Below are 22,866 nucleotides of genomic sequence, written 5' to 3'. Positions count from 1 at the left end.
AAAAGAGGGAGAGATCGTCAGGGACTGGGGGGCGGTCGGCGACGCGCGAGGATCGTCAGGGACGAGAGTGGCCTAGACTGCTGGAGCTCTTGGAAATCCTCAGAGTTGGGGGGGAGGAGGGTGGGGATCTGGATCTCTCACCTCCGTACGTGGACAGCTCTGCGAGCGGGATGAAACCTACGCAGCCGCCGGTTCTACTCTTTGGGCGTTGGTGGAGACAGACACGCACGCCAACACATGCTTTATCGACTTCTTGCATATGCGCCGAGGACTGATTGAGAAACTGCGTTGGTGCCGAAGGGCTCGCGTAAGTGACGGGACGGGGGTTGACAAGGCAAGCTGAGAAGTGAAAGATGCTTGGCTCGGTGACCTCCGGCTCCTCCCCGCTGCAGCCTCATTGTCGTCGAGTCCCTCATGAATGCATGTGCACCTGTCAGTCTTCGGCCGAATATGCATGCAGGGTCATGAAATATTGAAGTGATGGCAGAGGATTGTGCAGCGCGTGGCATATGCGGTACAACCCTGGCGCTTTTGCCCTGCTTCTTCCTGTCTCCTCTTTTCATCACCCCATTTCAGCCCACGGTGACACTGGGCAATTGAGGTTTCGTTTCGTCCTTGGGTCCCGAGGAGCTGAGTCTCGTGCGTGTTCTTGAACATTGGTTCGAATCAAGCGCAGCTGATACGGCTGAACTTGGCTTGCTGTTTCTGCGTGGAATCTTGACAGGCTACCGAGGAATCAGACGGAGAATTCGGGGCCTGACCGTGAGAGGCTGAGAGCTTAGACGAGATGCCTGCGTCCCTCTCCCCTTCGCCTGGGGTTCTCTCCGTCCTCGTCAACCCTAAATTATGTGGTCAAGCAGGCGCTGCGGAAAGAGACGACGAACGGCTTGGCCACAATTTCCACGGAAAACAAAACGTGCTGTGTTAAGGTGTCGTGTGGCTTGAAGGAGCCGCCCGGGCGGCTGAAGTTTTCTTCAACCTCTCAATTTCATCTAAGAAGGATCTTGGTGGCGCCAGGCCGTCCGTGCGATTGGACGTGGACGGGCTGGTGCCGTTTGGTGAGCGAATCTGAGAAGGGGGTGGACCAAGCTGTGTTGCATGGAATTCGGGTGGCTTTGTGAAGTGATGGCAGACGGCGACTGGCAGCAAGAAGCGGGTGACGCGCCACCGATGGGGATGAAGACGCGGCCTTCGGGGCTGGTAATGCTCCCTCGACCTCGGGTCGCCATATGGGACACTCTGAACGGAGACGATGGGTTGGAAAAGGAAAGCGTGCGTCCGCTGCAGATCGATGAACAAATGAACATTTGGACGAACACCGACCGATCTGGCTCTTCTCCACGCAAGGCACGGCATTCCCGGGAATGCGAGGCAGCATATGGCAGGTAGGTTGAATCCGAACGGGACGGGAGCATCCTCGGGACCCCGCGATGTCTTGGATCGGCTCACGGCGCGCCACTACAGCACAACAACCAGGTTGATCCGAATTGATCGAACAGATGGCACGGGATATCGGTTTGAACCCTCCTTTGTGCTTTTGGGCTTAATTTGTTGCAGTGGCAGTGGTACTGCGCTCCTCGCTGCTGGCCGAACTTTTGGCTGCTTTTGGTGTAGACAAGCTGACCTAGGCAACGCTGAGGCTATAGCTGTTTAATGGGGTGTTGTTGTCGTTGTTTCCCTAGATAAACCTGGACTCGTTTGGCCATGTTCGTGGGGTTATGCTGAAGCAATGCAAGCGAATCCAGTCGGTTGGGGCCGAGTTGCTAGCCCCCCCCCACCCTCCTCAACCTGAAAAAGACGATGGATGATCCCTTCCAGCAATGCCATGATGAATGCGATTCATGGCAGGTCGCATTGCTGGCGGCGTACCACCCCATCTGAACTCTGGGTGACAGGGCACCGAAGTTGTACACTAATGCAAGGCTGTCCTGTACCCGTCCCCCACAAGCCGAAAAGAGCAGGAGCATTCCTACAGGGGATCTACCCCTCCATGCTCCATGCCTCCCCAACAGTCCCTCTTCATTGGCTCAATTGGCTAGCCTTGTCAAGCCACGAATGAGAGGGGCCTTCCCGAGAGAGCTGTTCCGCATTACGTATCCCAGAACCCCTAAAACTAGCAGTGCGGTGCTGTGCAATACTGCGAATATACAACCTAACTGCGCTGCCTTCTTCTCATTGTCTCTGACTTGAGCTGCTGCAGCGGCAGTTGCAGTGCTTCCTTCTCTCGGTCCTTTTTTTCCCTTCCTTTTTTTCCCCTTTATCTTTTGTCCAGCAGACACGTTAACCATTTGGCTGCCTTTTCTACCTCTTTGCCCTTGGCCAGGGGCAACTCTAGCATCCGCTGTCATTGTCGCGACCCAGCCATGGAACAGATCACACGGGCATCGTGGCCTACACTTGCCGTCGCGCTGCTCAGTCTTGCCGCCATTGGTCTTCTCACGGTAGGTTCGGGACTTTCTCTCGGACGAGACCTTTCTCTCTATTGTATTTGGTCCACAAATGGTTCAATTGAAGCTGACAATTCCCATCTATAGGTCTTTGTCACCCTCCACCTCGTCGCCCCGAAGCCCCGCGCCGTCCTCCCCTCCGAGAAGATCTACCTCACCTCTTCCGCCTCTGGAAACGCGATCAAGATCTCCGCGCCTTGTTGGTTCGACCGTTGGTTCGCCGAGCGCAGCGTCTCCGAAGCTCGCGCACACCTGACCGACCCTCGCGACATTCCCGACTCGGGCGCGACCATCGACCCCGCCGACGTGCGCCTCACTGTCGTACTCCCTGCCTACAATGAAGAAACTCGCATCCTGCCCACCCTCGAGGAGGCGGTCGCCTATCTCGATGAGAACTTTGGCCGGCCCTCATCGCCGTCCAAACCCCTCCTCAGTCCTACCGCGCCGCGTCGCCGTGCCAAGAATCCGCCTTCCGAGGCCCTGAGCGGCTACGAGATCCTGGTTGTCGACGACGGCTCCCGAGACCGCACCGTCGATGTCTGCCTCGAATTTGCGCAGAAGAAGGGCCTCCACGACGTCATCCGCATCGTCAAGCTTGAGCGTAACCGTGGGAAGGGCGGCGCCGTTACCCACGGCTTCCGCCACGCCCGCGGCGAATATGTGCTCTTTGCCGACGCCGATGGCGCGACCAAGTTCAGCGACCTGGGCCGTCTGATCCAGGGCTGCGAGGATGTCGTGGATGGTTCTCACCGCGGTGTTGCTATCGGCAGCCGCGCCCACCTCGTCGGCAGCGAGGCCGTTGTCAAGGTATGCAGGCCCCTTCATCGGCTTCACGAAACGCTCAACCCGCTGACAATTATCACCAGCGATCTGCTCTCCGAAATTTCCTCATGCGCTCCTTCCACCTCGTCCTCATGATTCTCACTCCGCCCGCTACATCTCGCCTCCGTGACACCCAGTGCGGCTTCAAGCTCTTCACGCGTGCCGCACTCCCGCACATCATTCCCTACATGCACGCCGAGGGCTGGATTTTTGACATAGAGATGCTCCTCCTCGCCGAGTCGGCCCCGCCTGCACCCGTCTTCGGGGACGACGGCAGTGTTATTGGCACCAGCCCCGGAATCCGCGTCGCCGAGGTGCCCGTCGACTGGCACGAGGTTCCCGGTAGCAAGCTCAGTGTTATCTCGGACAGCATCAAAATGGCCATCGGCCTGGCGGTGCTCAGGGGTAGCTGGATGATGGGTGTCTATCGTCGAAGGCTCACGTAGGGATTAGGTTCTCCCATGTTTCTTCTTTTCTCTGTTCATCTTGCTTTGATAACCCGAGAGTTTCTACAACCACGTTCTCTTGAAGGGACTGGTGTGTAGGTAAAAGTTCTGTAAGTAGACTCTTGAATCTGCGGAAGAAAATAGAAAGGGCACAGATGCCTATTATATTGTACGGTCCATTCATGTTGCTCTCGGTGAGAGTATTCTTTTGTGATACTGGGGACCTTCGCATCGAGGTTCGGGGCAAGATACACCGATGTGGCTGCGGAACTTGAACTGTTCGGCTTGAAGGGGAGGCCATTGCACCATGTCGAAGGGCCTTTCTTTGGAATACAAAATTCGTGGATTGCATAGGTGACTTGAGTCAAGGAGCAAGGAAAGGCGCAGTTGTTCATTCCCTAAGTCGATTAAGTACGACTTCTTATATCGACGGCGTCGCGATGGGCGTAGCAAAACACCGGCAAGGACCAATGGTTAGCTGGACAAAAAAAGTACAAGGTCGGATGAAATCCGACAAAAGACATACAACACCAGGTATTCGCTGGTCGTCACCGACCCAACTACTAATCCGGCCCTCATTGGCTTATCTATGGGAGAGCGGACGGGATCCCGAGTTTTCCAATGGGTATGGTCGTATGTGGTTGAATTTGTTGTTGAAGAGGTTCATATCCCTCTAGTCCGCCTGTCTGAAGCGTTGCGCTGGGGACGCTCTTGCTCCTGATCCGAATGAGCACATCTGAAAGCACAGACGTGCTGCCGCAGGGAAGCAGCTCTGACAATGTGCTAATTAGGCTCCAATTACTTATGTTTTCAGTGTTCGCCGGTGAACGTGTGCGCTGGTGAACAAGCAAATAATCTTCCTGGCCGAGCCTCGGTCCTGTACTGCTGCTGTTGATTTGAGTCTAACCCTACCCGTTAATGAAGCTAGGGAGCAAGAAACTTGTGTGGGTAAGAAGGGGAAAAGAGGAAGAGAACGGTGACTGTGTCTCCATTACAAGTCCCTGGAGTTGATGGCGATACTGCGTTGTCTTGGGTCATGGAAAGGATATGCTGTTGTTGTTGTTGTTTATCAGGTGGCTCAGAATCTTCACGCAGCTCTAAAGGACTCCCGGCGTCCTTCCCTATGCGGTTACCAATTGCGACGCAACCGCAGATCACTGGCAAGCAACCGATCCCAACTAGATGGTACCGCGGCTCTCGTGCACTAGGATGTTAGATGCTCCTCATGTTGCCAACAGTAATTACGCATGATGTTGCGTTTGCGCAAGGGGACTGATAACCTGCCTGCCACCTCTCTTAACAACAAACAACTGGCTTTCGGATGTAGCCTAATTGCTCATTGCCCCAGGAGCAATAACAGTGGTATCTTCTTTTGTCAATCTCGGTACCTACTCCCCAGGCGAGAAACACAGCTGCCAGCAGAGCCATTCCACAATAGCAAAGAATCTTGGCATAACGACAGATTCAAGACGAATCACGTCCCTTCGTCCGGTGACAACTCATGTCCCAAACAGTACTGCCGCTCGCAGAACAAGAACCTCGATATTTCACACCTCAGTGCCTTTGGGCTTGGTTTGCTGCAAAGGGAAGTTCACACATCAACTTGCAACAGGACGATTGCCAATACCAGAAGTTTTGAACATATTAAGATTACAATGCGGCCTAATACGCCTGTATCTACACCCAGTGATCCAATGATCCGCTTCCGTCCCAAACATGGTTCGTCGTATGTGTATGTGTATATGTACAGCCCGAGGATCCTCCTAACATAGGACCCCGGAAGGAGGATTCCAAATCCCATTTCCTTCTTGTCTTTAGTTGGTTCATCACTCATTCCGCCAACGCCTCTCGCTCATGTCTAATCTAATAACCGTGGGGTTTCCCCCATCAATCGCCTACATATCTCTATCTCAGCTCACGCCACATGACGGGCAAGAACACAACACTTGCTCTCCAGAGAATCAGGATGCCATCGATGAGCGCCAGGGGCGCCTTGAGGAAGCCAAAGACGCTGCCGCTCATGACGTCAAGGGCGTTGAGCCAGATGGCGAGGAAGGCGACGCTGAAAAAGTGGTAGGCGAGCCTAGACGGTTGGTGCATGAGGCCGCCCATGAGCGCCATGGGCTCCGCGGCGTGACCACGGTGAAAGTATTGAAAGCAGCCCATCTGCAGGGCGCGCAGTTGGCGGTCGTTAGCGGCAAATAGGGCGTACAGGGCCATGGCCAGCACGTTGATGATGGAAGTCAGGCTCTTGCGGCGCCAATGAAACTCGCGCATCACGTTCTTGATGGCGACGGGGTCGGCAAGATCAGACACGCGCGAGGGGTGGAGCAGGTCGGACAGGATGACGCAGTCGTTGAAGGCAACGGTCATGCCACCGCCCGTCAGGGGGTGACGCATGTTGAGGGCATCGCCGAGGAGGAGCATGCCGTTCGCCGTCTGCCGCGAGGGAGGCAGATATGAGTTAGGCATGGAGCGGGGGATCTTGCCGTCGGCGAGGGCGGCCTCGAAGCACGGCCGCATCTGGGGCGACAGGGACGGCATAACGACATTCTTGATGTAGCCGCGGACGCCGCCGGCGGCGGGCGCAGCCTCGGGGATGTTGGCAGGCACGTCGATGAGGGCGCGGGTCTCGTGGGTGCCGATCTGGTACATGAGGACGGGGAAGGCCTTGCCGATGACGACGTGGCCGTACCCGGGCGATGGCATGGGGGCGTCGATGAGCTCGAGTGCATAGAACTTGGACTTGACCGTGGGGACCTCAGGAAGGCACTCCTTGCGGAACTTGGAGGCGTAGCCGTCGGCGATGATGGTCAGCTGGCCAAAGAAATAGTCGTCCTTCTTGTCACCCGTCACGGGATCCGTCGTCTTGGACCTGACGCCCAGGACAGTGTTCTGGTCGTCGCCGCGTACCGTTGCCGTCACCTCGGTCTCGAAAATGGTGATATTCTCCTGCCTCTGGCAAGCCCTGCGGAGGTTCATGATGAAGCGACCGTGGTGGAAACAGCGGCCCTCCTTCTGCTTTGCGCTCGAAGACGTCGACTCGGTGCTGTTGGAGGGGTGGATCATGCGCCCGTTCTCGTCAAAGGAGGGGTAGGGAATGTCGACTCCCTCGCCGTGGAAGCTGACTTTGTAGCCGCTGCAGGGCATGGCATCAATACCCTCAAGGGTGTCGGCCAGACCCAATTGGCGCAGGGCGACGATGCCGCCAGGCTGCAGAAGCTCGCCGACAATGCGGTCAGGTTCCTTCATCCACCTCTCGAGCAAGATGACGCTTCTCCCCTGCTGGCCCAAGGCGTAGGCAATGGCGCAGCCAAAAACACCAGCGCCGACGACGACGACATCGGCCTCGTGGTACTTGCTGCGGCGCTCGGCGCGGGCGTTGGCAGCTACTGTCGAGATGTCGGTCATTTCAAGTTGATTTCGGAGGGGGTTCGTGTAGTTGGATTCGGGTTGCTGTTGAAGCGTCGAGCTGCCGGGGAGGGGTTTCGGTGTGTCGTCGGGCGTCGTGGTGGCGGTGGTGGCGGCGGTGGTGTTTGAAGACTTGTGCAGAGAAAGCTTTATTAGTACGTTGTTGAATGTTCCATAAAGTCGCCGTCGGAGCCTTGGAAGTGGCCGTTGGGAATGCGCCCTATCTCCTTGAGAGTGTTTTACTTTGAAGGGGAGGAGTCACAGGGAGAGGTGAGTAGAGGAGAAAGAAGGAGTAAGGCAAGTTGCGCTTTTCGGTTTTAAGGAAAGACGGGTGGTAGACTTGTCGTTCGTCCAGTCTCGAACGACGTACAGTTAATTGTAGGGGGTAGCAAATCCGTGAGGAAAAGAAGCGTGATGAGTGGACAATTTACTTAGCTACCTATGTACCTAGGTAGTTTGCAAGGACCCCCTCCCCCCTGGCGTGGCTCTTTGACAGTGTGGTACCTAGATAATAATCCAGCAACACAATATCTCTGTTAGTACAACTAGCTAGCCCATTCTGAGAGTGTCCCTCCCCTGGGAAACGACGAGGTCCAGAAAAATTACAGAAGGCGATCTCAACGACAAGTCGTTCCATAGCGGCTCCCGCCGTTGCAATCGGGCCAATAACCACCTTGCAATGGGTGCCCACACACCGCCCATTTCACGTGTCGAACCATAGTCATGCGTAATGGATTCCAGCCGGCCCAAACATCAGGCACTCTGTTGTTCCACCCTGCCACTCTCTCTCTTTTCTCCTTGTCTCCCTTTCCTACCTGTAAGGACAAGGGCAACACCATATCGGACCCTTAGCCCTCCCCAAGCCGGGTAGGGCTCATTTTCTGAAAGCTCGACTCGAATCAAGCAATACCTGAATGGGCTGACGCGCGCGCCCTTATCCGAGCTGCATTAGTGGTCACTCGGCCACTCAGAAGAGTCTGAAGCACACCTCGTCCATTGTACCCGACCCGTCACCAGATGTTGGCCGAGATGATCCATTCAGAAGCCTGGATTCGGGTGCCACTTACATCCCGCCAATAGGTACTAAGCCAATCACGCACGTCTCTGGCCCAGGAAGTTGCACCACCAACACCATCTGGATATGTGCATCAGGCTTTTCTCTACGTGGGGCAGACCGGGGGCTTCATTTGAGTCTATCGCAACATGTGAAAGTACCCTCGCACTCTGTCTGCCCCAACACAAGTCTTGGCTGTGATCCCGTAACCGCCCGATGTTCTACCGCAACTCACATCACACCACATGCCGGTCCCAGATCTATACAGGAGCGCAATCAACCCAACGTCGAGGAAGCGATGCCTGGACAGCGCAGCTCATGTCGCTGCTACCTGAATGCCTGCATTGCCTTGACGGCCTCTTGACCTCTGGTTCAGGCGATCATGCCATTCAGCCAGGAGTTCGCCGGTGCGACTCCCTACTCGGAGAAGCCCCCCTGTACAACGAGGGTATTCGTTGGCAAAAGGCCTTTCTTGCCATGGGTAAGTTGCGAAGAGAGAATCAAGTTAGGAAACTCGGCACCGAGGCGTATGGAGACGCGATGGGGGCACAAAAAAATTCCATGCGGGATGCTGTAGTACAAACAAGTCTCATCCTCTCTTCTCAGGGCAGGGCCTTTTGCTTGCCAGCATCGTAGGCGTATGACCAGTTCGCTTGGATCGAGAGTGCATCTACTTGCCATTCACTACCCTTTGCTGCTTCGTTAGGTGCTGGCTGGTCCAGACGCACACAGGCCGGGTTCGAAGTGTAACATCCGTGCTTGGCCATGATCTTTCCATGGCAGTCTTTCGAGTACCCCCTGAATACTTACGTGAAAACAACCAACGGCCACTAGAGAGACCAAAAGCCACAACCCATGGAACAATCACGACGTTCTATTTCTATTTCTACTTCTGGTTCTGGTGCTTCATGAACTGCTTCGACCACTTCTCATACCCGTCCAGCATCTGCTGCGTGATGCCCTTTGGCACAGACTTGATGGCCTCGACGATGTCTTGCATGCACACCCGCACCTGGTCCTGTGCCATCTCGCCGCCGTCCAGCCTGGCGCCGCCGTCCGCCGCTCCCTGCCCCGACGTCTTGTTCAGCGTCTTATTCAACGCCGGCTCCGTCGCGACGTTGACGATTTGCTTGATCTCGGCGCCCGAGAAGCCCTCAGACAACCGCGAGAGCTCCGCCACGTCCACGTCGGCCGCGAGCGGCAGCTTCCGCAGGTAAAGGTTGAAGACCGCCTCGCGCCCCGCGGCGTCTGGCGGACCGACGTACACGATGCGGTCGAAGCGGCCGGGGCGAAGTAGCGCCGGGTCCATAGCCTCCGGTCGGTTCGTCGCCGCGAGGATCAGCACCCCGGACAGCGCCTCGAAGCCGTCCATCTCGGTGAGCAGCGTCGTAAGCATGTTGACGGACCCCTGGCTCTTGGCGGCTGCGCCGCCGCCGGCGCGCTGCCCGCCGATGGAGTCGATCTCGTCGAAGAAGATAATGCTGGGGCTTGCGGCGCGCGCCCGCTCGAACAGCTGCCGCACCGCCCGCTCCGACTCGCCCACGTACATGTTGAGCAGCTCCGCGCCCTTGACGGCGAAGAAGTTAAACCCCGACTCGGTCGCCATGGCCTGCGCCGACAGAGTCTTGGAGCAGCCCGGTGGGCCGTAGAGGAGGAGACCCTTGGGCGGTGTCAGGATGAGCTTCTGGACCGTCGGGTCATTTGTCGTCGTGAGAGTGATCATGTTGCGCAGGGCTTTCTTGAGGCTCTCCTGGCCGCCGACGTCCTGCCAGTGGATCGTTGGGGGCTTGAGGTTCACGTCGTGCATGGCTGTTGGTCTTGTAGAGCGCAGTGCCTGCTCCAGGTCCTCGCGCGAGAGGTACGGCGTCCCCATCGTCTCCTCGTCGTACCCCGTCTCGTCTGGGTCCAGCCGCTCCGCCGAGATGATCATTGAGTTCTCAATGAGCCTGTCGAGATCGCTTGCGTTGAAAGCGTGCGTCTGTTGTGACAACTTGACCAGCATGACGTCCTTGACCTCTGGCTGCACGGGTATGTCAAACGATTTGAGGATCTCTAACCTGCCCTCTGCATTGGGTATAGAGAGGGGGATGTTTCGCTCGAACCTCGTCCTCTTCTGGAGCTCAGGCGGCACGTCGGTCATGTAGTCCAGGCAAGTGGCGACAACGACGACCTTGGGGAGGGTGCCGTTGTTCACCGCATCCTCGGCCAGCTGGTCGAGCTGCTGTCCCAATCTCTGGATGATGGCCGTGGAATTCGCCCTGTCTTTTCCGATCAAGGCCTGCAGGCCATCGATAAGAATAATGCTGGGCTGCATCGTCCGCGCCTGCTTGAAGACCTCCTCCACCGTGGACGACTTGTCGTTCTCCTCTATGCGGAAGACCCTGCCCCAGCCCGTCGCCGCTATACGGCTCAGGATGTACGACTTACCGGTGCCCCGACCGCCGTGGATGACGATGCCGCAGGACTTCTGCTGGCCCTTGTAGACGAAGTTCGTGTTAAAGCCGCGGAGGAAGCTCCTCAGCCTCTTCTCTTCGGCGTGCAGACCTGGAATGTTGGAGACGACGAGACGTGTCACGTCCCGGACGACCTCTTGAACAGGCTCTTCTTCTTCCTCGCTGGAGACGATGCTCGGTATTGTTGAAACGACGTAGCGGGCGACGTTGTCTGTTTGACCGTCGACGGTTGTAATCCTGAACATCTGCTTGGCCCCTGGCGCCACACACTCAAACTTCATGCCGGGGAACACATGTTCGGCGCGCCCTGGACGGGGTCAGCGTTCTTCAACATGAGTTTTGGGGTGGAAGAAATGTCACAGATGTCCATGATGGATGAGCACGGAGTTGATAGTACTGACCGAGATAGAACCGAATCACCCCAATCCAGGCACCTTCCCACGCACTAATCTCGGCTCTTTCTCTCTCCGACGTAGTCACGGGTAGGATGTTCACGGCCTCGGCGTCGGGGATGACGGTCTTCTCGCACATGGTGATTGTGATTTGGTCGCCCAGCTCGAACCCGCAGGCCTCGCGGTACGCCTCGCTCATGAGGATGATGTTGGGGCTGATGTTCTTGTCGGACAAAGTCCACAGAGCCGCCTCGCGATGCAACGGCTCCGTTATGGACGTGGACTTGGCCGCATCCTGAGCGACGTTTCTCGACACAATGCAGCGCCGTCCGTTGTCGACGCTGCCAGTGAGCTGGATGAGGGAGTCCCGGTTGACATAGATCCGGGACGCGCCTTTTAGCGTCGACTTTTCGAGTGTCTTGTCAAATGGCGCGAGGGGGCGGACCTTGCCATCGATGGTCTTGGCCATCTTATCCCGTGCCGGAGTGATTTGTCGGAGTCGTCGCTACCGTTGTCGATGTCTTCACTATGGCGAGTGGGTATCTCACTGAAGGCAAAGTGAGAGGTTGGGACTGATCAATCGTACTGATGAACGAGACACAGAAAAGGGACTTCGGACTGAAGAAGAAAATAGAAGAAAATTCGTCCGCGACCTCGAGTTTCTCATCGCCTTGTCGTACGGATTGGAATTCTTCGGTTGATGCTATTCTTTAGCACCCGTCGTCGTTGCCCACATGAGTGGCCGTTCCTTGCTAATGGTGTAGGGCCGGACCGGGGTATGACATGAAGAAAACCCTGCTGTAAGAGATCGGGGATGAATGAGTTTTCTCAGGGCAGACACAAGCAACCACGACAGCCTTGCATCAGTAGTTTTCTTCCCCCAGAGATCGTTTCTTTATGGAGAGCCACCCAATTTGGAGTTTTCTTCAGTTTTGTAGAGTTCCTTCGACCCTGTTGGTTGAAAATATCGTCCACAAGCGAATCAACTAAGACGCAAATCCAGGTTCGTGTAAGTGCCCGCCTATCCAGAGACCCCGTGAAAAATTCAAAGTCCCCTAACAATTTTCATCCCAAGACCGGCCCCACGTCAGCTCAGGTACGGGGGTACCTCCCCTGCAAGCGTCCAACGTCACATTCCCGGGGCCGCCAGCGAAGAAAGCCCGTTGAAGCCCAGCTCCGACCTCGTTCCTTGCGCTACCTAGGTTGGTACTTCTTTTTTACCACAAACCTTTTTCCCACCTCTTTCATCCCGAATCTCCAACGACACGCCAAATTCCCTTTGAGGAATCACGCACACGACGCGTCGCCCACCCGTCGCGCTGATAGATTCCATCTGGGCCCCATGCAATGGGCTGACCTCCGAGGGCTGAGCAGCTCGATCGGAAGAGGAGCTGCCCGAATGACCACGACCGCCGCCCGACAACGGCTCCCGTTGTTGCCCTTGCCACGCGCCTCCGCCTCCGTCTTGACACCGCGATGGAGCCCTAGACCCTACGCCGGCTGGATACGGCCCTTCTCCGTCGGAGCCCAGCGCAGCGCAGACGACAATCCCTCGTGGAAACAGTCCAAGCCGAGACCCCCTACCTTATTTGAGGAGCTCTTCCCCGATGGGGACATCACGACACCGCGTCGGGGGGGCGGCCGGCACCACGGGGGTGCCTCGACCGCATCGCAAAAGGACGATGGGGACGGGAAAGTCAAGGTCCGCTTCCTGACGTCCACGACCGACGGGAAGCCCGATTCGGCAGAATACAAGCAGAAGTCCAGACTTGCCGAACGCGAGGCGCCAGCCAAGATCGCTAGCATCCTGGAGTCACGATCGCCGGCGACAAAGGCCCAGGCTGGGACAGCTGGAGATGAACGCTCTTCTATCTTTACCGAGCTCTTCTCGGCACCAGAGCCAACACCGGGAGCAGCGGCAGAAGGGCGTTCAAAGGCCGAGCAACAACTCTACGAAGACAGACACATCAACCACGACGACCTCCAATCCTGGCTTGACTCTCTCCCGAAAAGCGACCCCGCCGGCGCCGACAACGGCAACGCAACCACTGCCACATCTTCATCCTCCCCCTCCTCGTCATCCTCCACGGCAATGGTCGACCGCTCTGCCATGCTCGTCCTCTCCAATGCCAGCCCGAACCTCCAGGAGAGCGACTTCTACCGCATCGGCCCTCAGGGCCACCACCTCGACGGCTGGTCCTCTTCCATCCGCAAAGTGATGCAGGCCTACGACTACAGTACCCTTGAGCCCATGGGCCGTTACTTCATCCTATTCGACTCGTACGCCGCCGCGGCGTCCTATCAAAAGGAGGCCCAGCGCCGCCATGCCGGCGTGCGCCGCTCCCTTCTGTCCCCCGCAGCCCCCCTGACCTCCATCTCGGCCTCTCACGCCGAAGCGGGCGGCTCGGCCTCCTCCATCTTCACCCTTGCGCCCCCGTCCAGGGCCCCCTTGAGCCTGCACATCTACAAGCTAGACCGCGCCACTGAAGCCCGCCTCGGCACTTTCAGCATCCAAGGCCTGCTGAGCATGACGCCCGAGCCCCCTCCGCGCGCAAACTCCCACGTCATCCTCTCGGTCGACGGCGGCACCATCGACCAGCGCATGCTGACCTACTGGCTTCGCCGCGACGCGCGCGAGCGGAACCTGGGCTGGCCCGTGCAACACATGCGTCCTTACTTCGCGCCCAAGGTCGACAGCCGGGCCATCGCGCCGGGCGATAACCTCGATGCCGACGAATCCGAGTGGAGGTATGGCGACGACGACGACGCACCGCCGCCGTTAGTGGATTCTGAGGGACAGCAGAGGGGCGGCGGCGTGCCCGACGAGAATGCTTCGTCGGCTCGCTTCGTGCTGTCGTTCCCTGATGTGCACGAGGCCAGACGTTTCGTCCGCGCGTGGCACAGGAAGGAGTTTGTATTATCAAACGGCTCGACCGTTACCTTGAACACCCACGTTGTATGGTGATTGAAAGGCGGCTAAACCGGTTCAAACTGTACTATATTGGATGTTGGCAAATGTGCCTCATAGAGCCAATCTCTGACCCAATCATATGTGACAACATGTAGGATTGGAAGACCCTTATCAGGACCGGGTTTGTTGATGTAAGCTTCATGCCAGGTCTCGCGACGAGCCTCATGATCGGCCCCCGGACTGTATTGCGAGAGAGAGAAAAAAACGGATGTATTATAAGACCCAGAAATAGAAACCGAAACTCCAGACCAGATATTTGCTCTCTAGGGGATGAAAGCGCGTTATCGGCAAGAAACCACATGAAAATAACCACACAGTACTCTTCTCTTTGGGGTCCAAAGGTAGGTGAGTGGGCAGGTTGGTGGGCGCCGCCGTGTACCGTTCTCTCCCAGCCTGGCCAACACATCCCGCCACGAAGCCGCCATACTTGCGACTCCACCCAAGGCCCCTCCCTCGCCGATACCCCCGGGCCTGTTCCTTGGTTTCCCTGCACATTTCTTCCTCTCTCCGAGATCGTCACTCTCCTGACGACCAGGTCTACTACGAGACCCGTAATGCCGGAAACCCCTCCTTTCTTTGCATGTCTTTCTGCCTTTCGTGGAAAAGCGCTGTGCCCCCGGCGGCAGCGCCAAATCGACCCAAAACCCCACCCCAAACATAAGTCAAGTCTTGCTTTCTTCCTTTAGAAAAACAGGGGAAAGTCGAGCATCTCTTCTCGTCTCTATCCCACTTTAACAGCACTTTCCGCCGGCTCCACCCTGTTCGCCGACGTTGACGCCCGAGGCAGCGGGCTGCTCATTCTTCTGGTTGTCGATTAAGCGCTTCTTGATGTCGGCGGCGAGTGAGTAAAAGGCCTTATCGATGTTGATGTTGCTCTTGGCAGAGACCTCGAGGAAGGGGATGCCAAGCTCGTCGGCGAGCTGCTGGCCGCGCTCGGTCGAGACGACGCGCTTCTCTTCCCAGTCGCACTTGTTGCCGATGAGGATCTTGTTGACGCCCTCGGTGGCGTGTTGCTCGACGTTGGCGAACCAGGTGCGAATGTCTGTATTGGGAAGAGTGGTCAGCCTTTTCTCACATGTGTGGCTGAAGTGCTTCGGCCGAGTCGGAGTGAAGATGGACTGGGAGGCGCAAGGGAGAGACCGTACTGTTAAAAGACCGCTCGTCGGTGACGTCGTAGACGAGGAGAATACCCATGGCGCCGCGGTAGTATGCGGTGGTGATGGTGCGGAAGCGCTCCTGGCCGGCAGTATCCCAGATCTGGAGCTTGACACGCTTGCCGTCCAACTCGATGGTGCGAATTTTGAAGTCGATGCCGATAGTCGTGATGAATGACGGCGTGAACGAGTCCTCGCTGAAGCGCAACAGGCAGCAGGACTTGCCTACGCCCGAGTCGCCGATCAGCAGCAGCTTGATCTGGGGTGCTTGTCAGCCACATGTGAACACGATGTTGTATTTTGTTCAGCTCATGATCCTGTTGCAAGGGAAGGACAGCGCCTTCCCAAACTAGAGGGGATGCATTCAGGGAACGAAAATCGACCATCTCGAGCCAAAGGGTGGGACGAAGTGTAGGGAGGGGCAGCAGCATTCGACACGTACAAGGAAGTCGTAGTTGCGGTTGTTCGACATTTTGGCGGCGGCGGATGGTCAGGGACTGAGAACCAAGGGGGTCGATCTTTAGGGGAAAGTGATGCTTCTCCGGGACGACGTAAGGGTGCCGAGCGAGTTGTTGTAATCGAGATGACGGGGATTTAGAAGGGGAGAGAGTTGTCGCGATGTTCGCCGTCGGATTCGGAGGTACGGGGGGGTGGGATGGAATCGGTTTTGGGATGTGTTAAGGAAATCGGCCTGCTTGTCTGCCGTAAGGTAGGAGAAGGTAGGAATAGGCAAGGTAGGTACAGAGTATAGGTACGTATGCAGCCAGTTCCGGGCTGCAGGCGAGAGGCGGGCACTGTACAAGTCCACTTTACTGAGGAGGGAGGAGGGAGAAAGGAGGAGGTACGTAGCGCCAGGCAGTGTAGCGTCCCCGTCCCCGTCGAATCGCTGGGCGAGAGTGGCGCCTTCGTCTGGGGTAAGACACGACCCGGCCATTCTTGCTTGACCGACCCGACCTGAACTGGCACTTGTGCTGGTCCTGCTGGGACAGGGCCTAAGGGATTTGGTGCTGGTGGTGGGCGGTCTAGCACACTGTCCGCAACGTACCTAGCCCGCTGCTGACTCTCCCAGAGAACACCACTACACTACCTACCTCACCAACTCTCTGTCCGCAACGTCACTTTATTTCTGCAACGAGGCGCTTGGATCTACCAAGGAGGTTGGTTTGCTTTCCTCCATTTAACCTTTCGCTGCCCTCCGCCGTAGATCCGACGTAGTTACCTCTCCCTGGCGAGCACCGCAATCTGTCCTGTTGACCGTCCTTATCACGGAAGCAAGGGCACCAGGGTCAACACCATCAGTAATCACCGGCTCGTTGTAACAAAGCCCGGTTTGACCGACTAACCAGCGGACTCTTTTTTTTTGGGGGGGGGGGGGGGGCGTTATTTTTACTGTCTACCTCGAGTTGCAGCTGCACTTACTGCCCCCTCCCCTCTCGTCTCTCTAGTCAACAGTGTTAAATGCGCTCGCTCGGTTTCCCGCCTTCGTCAGGCTTGCCCAGGTTGCAAAGCCACCCCAAAGTCATCGCACTGTCTCACCTCAGGGCCCAGGTTCCAACCTGGGTCACGGGTCCCTAATCTGAGCAGCCCGAGCCGGGCAACTGGGGTTCACGAGGCGCAACCATCACACATAGCGAGCCGGGAAATCGTCTACCTATCCTGCGCCTCAGGTCATCAACGCCGCAGGTTGGTGATAATCATGCTCAATTGCGCCAAGAAACCGACTTTTTGATTCAACCGCCGTCCATAGTGACAAATGCCGCCTGCTAAGCTCCGGTGCTAGTTTGCAATGCTCCTTTGACAATTCATGATGCCTCCAGCGAATACACAGATGTGGTACAAATCCCACTGCATAGACAGTTCCCGCTGTGCGTAATAAAAGTGACCTGAATGCTGAAACCTGTAAGACCGTGTATCCATGCGAATCGTTATTGCGCCCAAGTCTCTTTCTCTTCCTCCTCACCCTCCTCCTCCTCCTCTCTGCCTTCACTGTAGCCATCTGGCGTAGGCCCAGCGAATGCGATCCAATGCCCTAATCTGCACCTGAATGCCTTTCAGGTTGGCAAGGTCATCCAAGTCCTCTCGGAATTCCCTTTGCCTGTCGCGGGGCAGCGCTCTCTGCATCAGGTTACGCAGCACGTGCACCTCGCACAGAAGCAGGCCGTGATCCTTGTAGGAAAGAAGATTGTTCTGCGATGGCGTCGCCTCCGAGAAGATCCGGTCAATGTTGCGCAACACTCGAATGCTCTTTCCAGCCTTGTGGCTGTGACGGGCTCCCCTGCGGGCGCCGAAGATGCCGCGAAGATATTGGACAATGCCGATCGAGACGAGCACACCTGGAGTGAGGCCCACGAAGCCAAAGACCAGTTCCTGGCTCTTGAGCAACGAGTCGATGCCGCTAATGGCTACCTCTAGGTCGACCTTGGTCTTTTGCACCTGAATGAGAAGAGATCGAACGAGGTCGCCCTTGATTGCGCCTACGAATGGGGTTCTCAGGTCCTTTTCGAATGCGCGTAGGACCGGCGTGACGTCTCCTTCGCTGACCTTGGTCCTGAGATCGGCAATCTGAACATCGGTAAGCGAGGCGCCATCGCCCACAAAATGAGGCTTGTCCAAGGCAAAATCCACAACCATGCGTTCCAGGCTTTCGCGGTCGGCTTTCAGGCTGTCTCGGCTCATGATGGCAATCTCGCTGCTCGAGTCGTGCCGGATAGTTCCCACAATCTTGCGTGTCGGCTCGACGACCCAGTTGAACCAAAAGTCGCGAGCCGTGGCCCCAATGTCCTGGACCCAGCCGAGGATCTCGGCACGACGGTTGGCGAGAAGTTGGAGAATGGTCGTCGATGACAGCAGAGCGGCAGTTGCGGGCAACCAGTACCGAATGAGTCTTGACGGGCGACCGTTGTTGCGAACAAGAATCTGCGCAGCGGCGACGTGATTGGGAAGCCCGGTGTCGAGAATGTTGAGGAGGCGTCTGGCGAGAACAGAAGGCTTTTCCACGGCGTTGGCGTCCTCGATATGGATACTAAGTTCTGGATCTTCCTCGACTCCGGCAAAGACCTTGTCCTCGAACTCGCTGACCCCATACTCGAGAACCAACGCTTCCTTTAAGACCATGTCCATGAGAGCCACACTTCTCTCTACCACGCCTTTCCAGTCATGGCTGTTGACGCCTGCCTCGCTCTTGTCGTCGTCATCTTCGTCTCCGCCGAATGTCAGCCCTTCGTCGACAAGGACGCCGAGACCGCTTGCTATCATGTCTCGCAGACGCTTAAGATGGGCCAGTTTTCTCCTGGCTTCACCGCGGCTGAGGGCCACAGGCGAAAGAACCTTGCGCTGAAGGGTCGTAATCGAGGAGTCTCTAATGCTGTCCCGCACAATGCCGTAAAACTGTTTCCATTGCTGAGATAGCCCGGTCCGCGTCGACTCAACGAGGTCTCCTGGTGCGTGGCTGATGTTTTGTATCCGATGTTTGCTCTCGTGGTAGACGTCTTTGGTCAGTGCCCATAAGCGTAACGGCGAGGTCTGTACGGTATAGAGGCTACTGTAAGTATATGAACTCAAAACCTCATCCCAGTACCACATCTCATCACTCAGGGGAATGATCTGGTCCAGGAGGGTGTTTAAGATGATTCCGTAGGTTTGCACGGTGGCCTTGCTTATGAGGAGCCATTCGATTTCTGATTGATAATGACCTCGCCCAGCCCCCCGGCTTTTCTCGGCCTGAAAGTCCCACTCTGCCAGCTTTGACTGATGCAGTAGAGCGCGGATCCTCTGGGAAGGGAGCAGCGAGAGCGAGGACGAGGTGGTGGACAGAGCTCTCGCGATGCGCAGAAGCTCGTCGATTCTCGGCGACGACAAGGCGTCTACCGTGGCAGAGTTAAAAATGCCATGCTCCTCGGCAGAAAGTTCGCCGTCTTCTTGGGAGAGGCTCAGGCCCAGAGGAATCCGATCCAGCTGCGCGTCTAAGCGACGGACTTGACTGTGCGCAGGGAACCGCGGATGTCAACAACGGAATGTTTGGGGTTGACGTAAAACCAAGGGAGAGGGGAAGATGGGACGGAATATACTGACTCGGCCACAACAGACATTATTGCTTCTCATTCAGAGAGCACTCCTCCTGCACATTCATGAGTTGGACGTGAGTCTCCAAAGTCGGGGGCAGTGAAGATTAGGAGTCGCGTGAGGTTGGACTCGGCGAGACAGAATCGAGTGGAAGTTTGGGTTTAGACGTCATCAGGTAAGCGAATGCCCCGGGCAACACTTGGACAAGGGGGCGGCCGCCTACGCGGTGAAGGGTCGGATGCGTCTTAGTCATCAGTGTGAGCTGGCGCCGCTGACGGGGCCGCCAGACCGCCGGAGCTGCATCGGTGTGCAGGGGCTTGAGGCTTAACGCCCACAACAGTGTCGTTAAGATCAATGAGCAACGGGCAGAGAACGCATTACCAGTGTCTTCAAAGTGGCATGCTGGACAGGACTCGAGGTCGTTATCAAGGGAAGACGGTGACTTGCAACTCTTACACGATTCGGCCCGTAGAGAAAGGCTCACCGTTGCTGAGCATTGTGTTGCTTAGGACCCTGAACCCCCACACAGCTTCAGATACATAAAACAAGACACCATGACATGGTACTGCTCAAAGCGACTCCACGAGAGCTTCGCGGGTTTCTAGAATTGAACAGCAGCCAAAGCGGAAGCGCCATGACAGCCGCCAGCTCTCAGGCTCCATACCCACCTCAGGTACGGATTACGGACTAACAATATGTTACAAGCTGGCGAAGGCCTGGCATTAAGCTGGAATATTCCGAGCCATGGTCGGGGCGGATCAGACACAACCGCAACACGCCTTCTTGCCATGTGCCCCCATGCCCATGTCCATGTCCAAAGATGTCGATGAAAGCATTGCATTTGCAACAGTGGCAGGGTGGATAGAGCCGGGCCGTTTCCACCGGCAACACAGGCGGCGCAGCGGAGACAGTGGTCAGATGGATCTCATCGGCAATCGGATGTTGGGTGATGTGAGAAGCTCGGGGGGACGGATTCTCAAACAGGTATCTACCTTACCATACTTTAGGATGTCACCAGCTTTGAGCAAGCCTGACCAATTCGAACTTGCTAGGGACAGAACCGTAGCGCCAAGCCCGGTACACAAGGCGTGAGATTGTGCAACGCGCGCCCCTCCATGTTCGTATTCGTGTAGGGTACGTGCCCAAACACGCCTCCAAGTACAGATAGCTCTAACCCAATTAGGCTCCGCAGTCCACGCAAATTTCGAGGCGTAGCGGCGAAAAAGTCGAGGTGTGAGGTGCTGCTGCATCATGCATGTGAGGCGATAAGATAGGGCAGGCCCACCATCGATGTCTGGTTGCTGTAATGGGGCGAAGTACCTACAGCTAATTACCTACGCAACAATATGCCCTTCGATGACCCTCAATTGGCCACTATGGACTTGGATCACGACTCGAAGTGGACGAATACGTACCAATGTTTTGCTTGGGCATCGAATCAAACTGCCGCCACTTCCAACCTACGTTCCTAAGGAGCTTGGACCGGAGGAGAGGAGCTAGGTTCCAGCCCCTGCAATCCGCGGCACCGGCCCAGCAGGACGCTCAATTTGTGCACCCTTTTGCCTCCCGAGATCTTTTTGGCCTTCGCACACCGCCCGACCCACTCGCCAGGGCACGTCTGCTCCTTACTGGTTGGGGCCCATCACGGAAGACGGATAGACCCATACTACACATGGACTGATGTCCAGGCTCGGCCTGCCATTGGCTTGCTAACACTTCTACGACTCCATCAATGCTCCAGCAGTGCACAGTACAAACACCAAAGGGGGGGCGTTTTGATAGCATAACTCATTCCCACCCGAGCCAGAGTCGCAAAGGAGGGAAAAAATACCTTTGCCTTTTAGCTGCAGGTGCCATTTCCCTTCCCCGTCAACCGAAATGATCCATGGGATAAAACCTCAACAAGACCCGGTCCTGGACCATTTGCCTTGCCGCTCGCTGTCTTTTTCATCCCCTAACCTGCACCTGACATACCTACACCTCGGCGCGCATTGTTGAAGGAGAGAGTGTGTGCCAGCCATCCTTCCCTCACTCATTCTTCGCCAGCTTTGGCTTTCTCCCATCTCATCTTCCTCTTCGACACCTTGCGATAGTGCGTGCACCTGTCTTCGAAGCACCAGTTGCGATATTGCGCTGCCCCCTCCCCCCGCCAACATGGCCGCCTTTGTGTGAGTCCGCCCCCAGTCGACCCTTGAGCCCGATCTTGAAGTGCCAGTCAAGTCAGTCACTGATACTTTGGTTTCCAAACAGCAACTCGACCGTGATCAACACGGCCTTCAACCACACCCAGCCCTACTTCAGCGTCCTCGAGGAGGTCTCCAAGTACAATGTCCAACTAAACTATTTCGAGCGCCTCTGGGCTGTATGTCAACACCTCGGCGCACCCAGTTCCCATCTTCCATGTGACTAACATTTTATCCCATCCAGGCTTGGTATCTCTGGATGCAAAACGATATCCTCGCTACCGGCATCATGAGCTTCGTTATGCACGAAACTGTCTACTTTGGCCGTAGTCTGCCCTTCATCATCTGCGATCTCATTCCCTGGTTCCACAAGTACAAGATTCAACCCGTAAGCACCGATGCGCCCGCGGATTCGAAAATATAATCCATATTAACATTCTGTCTAGCAAAAAATGCCGACACTCAAGGAGCAGTGGGACTGCGCCATGGTCGTCCTCATTAGTCACTTCACCGTTGAACTGCCCCAGATCTGGCTCTTCCACCCCGTCGCCACGTGGTGCGGCATGGAATACGGCGTTCCCTTCCCGCCTCTCTGGAAGATGGCTATGCAGATCTCCATCTTCTTCGTCATGGAGGATACCTGGCACTACTGGTTCCACCGTGCCCTGCACTACGGACCCCTCTACAAGGCTATCCACAAGCTTCACCACTACTACTCGGCCCCCTTCGGTCTTGCTGCGGAATACGCCTCGCCTATTGAGGTCATGCTCCTCGGCATCGGCATCGTTGGCTCGCCTATCTTCTGGGTCACCCTCACTGGTGACCTCCATCTCCTGACCATGTACAGCTGGATCGTTCTCCGCCTCTTCCAGGCCATCGACGCTCACAGCGGCTACGACTTCCCTTGGAGTTTGCGTCACTTTCTTCCCTTTTGGGCCGGCGCCGACCACCACGACCTCCACCACGAGAAGTTTATTGGCAACTACGCCTCCAGTTTCCGCTGGTGGGACTACTGCCTTGACACCGAGGCCGGTCTCGAGGCCCACAAGAAGCGCCGCGAGAAGAAGCTCAAGGCTATCAAGGCCCAGAAGGCCCAGTAAACGCGCCGTTTGCTTGTTGGCTCTTGGCCTCCCGAGACGCTGTGTTGGCTGCGTTGACGGAGAACGGCGCGCTCACGTGCATGCGCTTCGAGCGTGGCTCTGGACACCGGTTGGCTGTCTCATGATACGATGTATAGAAGCGGCGGGACCGGACACCGCAAGGACGCGAAATGATACAGGCCCGACACCGAGGCCTCGAAGTCTACGTAATTATTCATTGGGGCGGCGTTTGAAGAGGGATTGACGGTTGTGCACCAAGAAAAGGGCAACCGCTGCGGAATCTTGTCGCACATCATGGGAAGGCCGCCCAGGAAAATGGCATTGTAGTAGATTACTTAATTACGGTACAACATTCAGTCTTTATTTTCACT

The 22,866-nt window shown here is 56.5% G+C and overlaps 8 protein-coding genes across 8 annotated transcripts; 4 read left to right on the top strand and 4 right to left on the bottom strand.

Moving 5' to 3' along the window:
• The first annotated feature begins 2,151 nt into the window (after window positions 1-2,151).
• CDEST_05211 (Putative glycosyltransferase 2, nucleotide-diphospho-sugar transferase) lies at window positions 2,152-4,005 on the top strand. The gene is made up of 3 exons (XM_062921370.1): window positions 2,152-2,441; window positions 2,535-3,254; window positions 3,314-4,005. Exons 1-3 carry the CDS (start codon window positions 2,364-2,366, stop codon window positions 3,713-3,715), a joined length of 1,200 nt encoding a protein of 399 aa, XP_062777421.1. The 5' UTR covers window positions 2,152-2,363; the 3' UTR covers window positions 3,716-4,005.
• A 1,351-nt stretch (window positions 4,006-5,356) lies between these two features.
• CDEST_05210 (Putative FAD dependent oxidoreductase, squalene epoxidase, FAD/NAD(P)-binding domain superfamily) lies at window positions 5,357-7,504 on the bottom strand. Its single transcript, XM_062921369.1, has one exon. It carries the CDS (start codon window positions 7,124-7,126, stop codon window positions 5,621-5,623), a length of 1,506 nt encoding a protein of 501 aa, XP_062777420.1. The 5' UTR covers window positions 7,127-7,504; the 3' UTR covers window positions 5,357-5,620.
• Window positions 7,505-8,345: 841 nt separating this feature from the next.
• On the top strand, window positions 8,346-8,980 carry CDEST_05209 (uncharacterized protein). The gene has a single exon (XM_062921368.1). It carries the CDS (start codon window positions 8,397-8,399, stop codon window positions 8,814-8,816), a length of 420 nt encoding a protein of 139 aa, XP_062777419.1. The 5' UTR covers window positions 8,346-8,396; the 3' UTR covers window positions 8,817-8,980.
• Window position 8,981: 1 nt separating this feature from the next.
• Window positions 8,982-11,989, bottom strand: CDEST_05208 (Putative AAA+ ATPase domain, ATPase, AAA-type, core, AAA ATPase, AAA+ lid domain-containing protein). Its single transcript, XM_062921367.1, has 2 exons — window positions 11,035-11,989; window positions 8,982-10,940 (listed from the first exon to the last, which is right to left on the bottom strand). Exons 1-2 carry the CDS (start codon window positions 11,492-11,494, stop codon window positions 9,067-9,069), a joined length of 2,334 nt encoding a protein of 777 aa, XP_062777418.1. The 5' UTR covers window positions 11,495-11,989; the 3' UTR covers window positions 8,982-9,066.
• A 272-nt stretch (window positions 11,990-12,261) lies between these two features.
• On the top strand, window positions 12,262-13,992 carry CDEST_05207 (uncharacterized protein). Its single transcript, XM_062921366.1, has one exon. It carries the CDS (start codon window positions 12,368-12,370, stop codon window positions 13,988-13,990), a length of 1,623 nt encoding a protein of 540 aa, XP_062777417.1. The 5' UTR covers window positions 12,262-12,367; the 3' UTR covers window positions 13,991-13,992.
• Window positions 13,993-14,647: 655 nt separating this feature from the next.
• On the bottom strand, window positions 14,648-15,854 carry CDEST_05206 (Putative small GTP-binding protein). Its single transcript, XM_062921365.1, has 3 exons — window positions 15,593-15,854; window positions 15,142-15,409; window positions 14,648-15,038 (listed from the first exon to the last, which is right to left on the bottom strand). The coding sequence occupies exons 1-3, from the start codon at window positions 15,620-15,622 to the stop codon at window positions 14,728-14,730; spliced, it is 609 nt and encodes a 202-aa protein (XP_062777416.1). The 5' UTR covers window positions 15,623-15,854; the 3' UTR covers window positions 14,648-14,727.
• A 998-nt stretch (window positions 15,855-16,852) lies between these two features.
• On the bottom strand, window positions 16,853-20,161 carry CDEST_05205 (Putative nuclear control of ATP synthase 2). Its single transcript, XM_062921364.1, has 2 exons — window positions 19,222-20,161; window positions 16,853-19,129 (listed from the first exon to the last, which is right to left on the bottom strand). The coding sequence occupies exons 1-2, from the start codon at window positions 19,236-19,238 to the stop codon at window positions 17,134-17,136; spliced, it is 2,013 nt and encodes a 670-aa protein (XP_062777415.1). The 5' UTR covers window positions 19,239-20,161; the 3' UTR covers window positions 16,853-17,133.
• A 958-nt stretch (window positions 20,162-21,119) lies between these two features.
• Window positions 21,120-22,862, top strand: CDEST_05204 (Putative fatty acid hydroxylase). Its single transcript, XM_062921363.1, has 4 exons — window positions 21,120-21,380; window positions 21,463-21,574; window positions 21,640-21,783; window positions 21,842-22,862. The coding sequence occupies exons 1-4, from the start codon at window positions 21,367-21,369 to the stop codon at window positions 22,493-22,495; spliced, it is 924 nt and encodes a 307-aa protein (XP_062777414.1). The 5' UTR covers window positions 21,120-21,366; the 3' UTR covers window positions 22,496-22,862.
• Window positions 22,863-22,866: the final 4 nt, after the last annotated feature.

The sequence above is a fragment of the Colletotrichum destructivum genome, chromosome 3 (genome assembly GCF_034447905.1).
Source record: "Colletotrichum destructivum chromosome 3, complete sequence".
Classification (NCBI taxonomy): Eukaryota; Fungi; Ascomycota; class Sordariomycetes; order Glomerellales; family Glomerellaceae; genus Colletotrichum; species Colletotrichum destructivum.
This window is presented reverse-complemented; position numbering and strand designations above follow the sequence as displayed.

Excerpts from the sequence above, each read along its gene's own strand:
- CDEST_05211 (XM_062921370.1), top strand. The coding sequence starts at position 2,364 with ATGGAACAGATCACACGGGCATCGTGGCCTACACTTGCCGTCGCGCTG. Across the intron at positions 2,442-2,534 it reads CCGCCATTGGTCTTCTCACG|GTCTTTGTCACCCTCCACCT; the intron begins GTAGGTTCGGGA and ends TCCCATCTATAG. Across the intron at positions 3,255-3,313 it reads GCAGCGAGGCCGTTGTCAAG|CGATCTGCTCTCCGAAATTT; the intron begins GTATGCAGGCCC and ends AATTATCACCAG.
- CDEST_05210 (XM_062921369.1), bottom strand. The coding sequence starts at position 7,126 with ATGACCGACATCTCGACAGTAGCTGCCAACGCCCGCGCCGAGCGCCGC.
- CDEST_05209 (XM_062921368.1), top strand. The coding sequence starts at position 8,397 with ATGTTCTACCGCAACTCACATCACACCACATGCCGGTCCCAGATCTAT.
- CDEST_05208 (XM_062921367.1), bottom strand. The coding sequence starts at position 11,494 with ATGGCCAAGACCATCGATGGCAAGGTCCGCCCCCTCGCGCCATTTGAC. Across the intron at positions 10,941-11,034 it reads GGTGATTCGGTTCTATCTCG|GGCGCGCCGAACATGTGTTC; the intron begins GTCAGTACTATC and ends GACCCCGTCCAG.
- CDEST_05207 (XM_062921366.1), top strand. The coding sequence starts at position 12,368 with ATGCAATGGGCTGACCTCCGAGGGCTGAGCAGCTCGATCGGAAGAGGA.
- CDEST_05206 (XM_062921365.1), bottom strand. The coding sequence starts at position 15,622 with ATGTCGAACAACCGCAACTACGACTTCCTT. Across the intron at positions 15,410-15,592 it reads ACCGCAACTACGACTTCCTT|ATCAAGCTGCTGCTGATCGG; the intron begins GTACGTGTCGAA and ends CAAGCACCCCAG. Across the intron at positions 15,039-15,141 it reads CGACGAGCGGTCTTTTAACA|ACATTCGCACCTGGTTCGCC; the intron begins GTACGGTCTCTC and ends TTCCCAATACAG.
- CDEST_05204 (XM_062921363.1), top strand. Across the intron at positions 21,575-21,639 it reads ATTTCGAGCGCCTCTGGGCT|GCTTGGTATCTCTGGATGCA; the intron begins GTATGTCAACAC and ends TATCCCATCCAG. Across the intron at positions 21,784-21,841 it reads ACAAGTACAAGATTCAACCC|CAAAAAATGCCGACACTCAA; the intron begins GTAAGCACCGAT and ends CATTCTGTCTAG.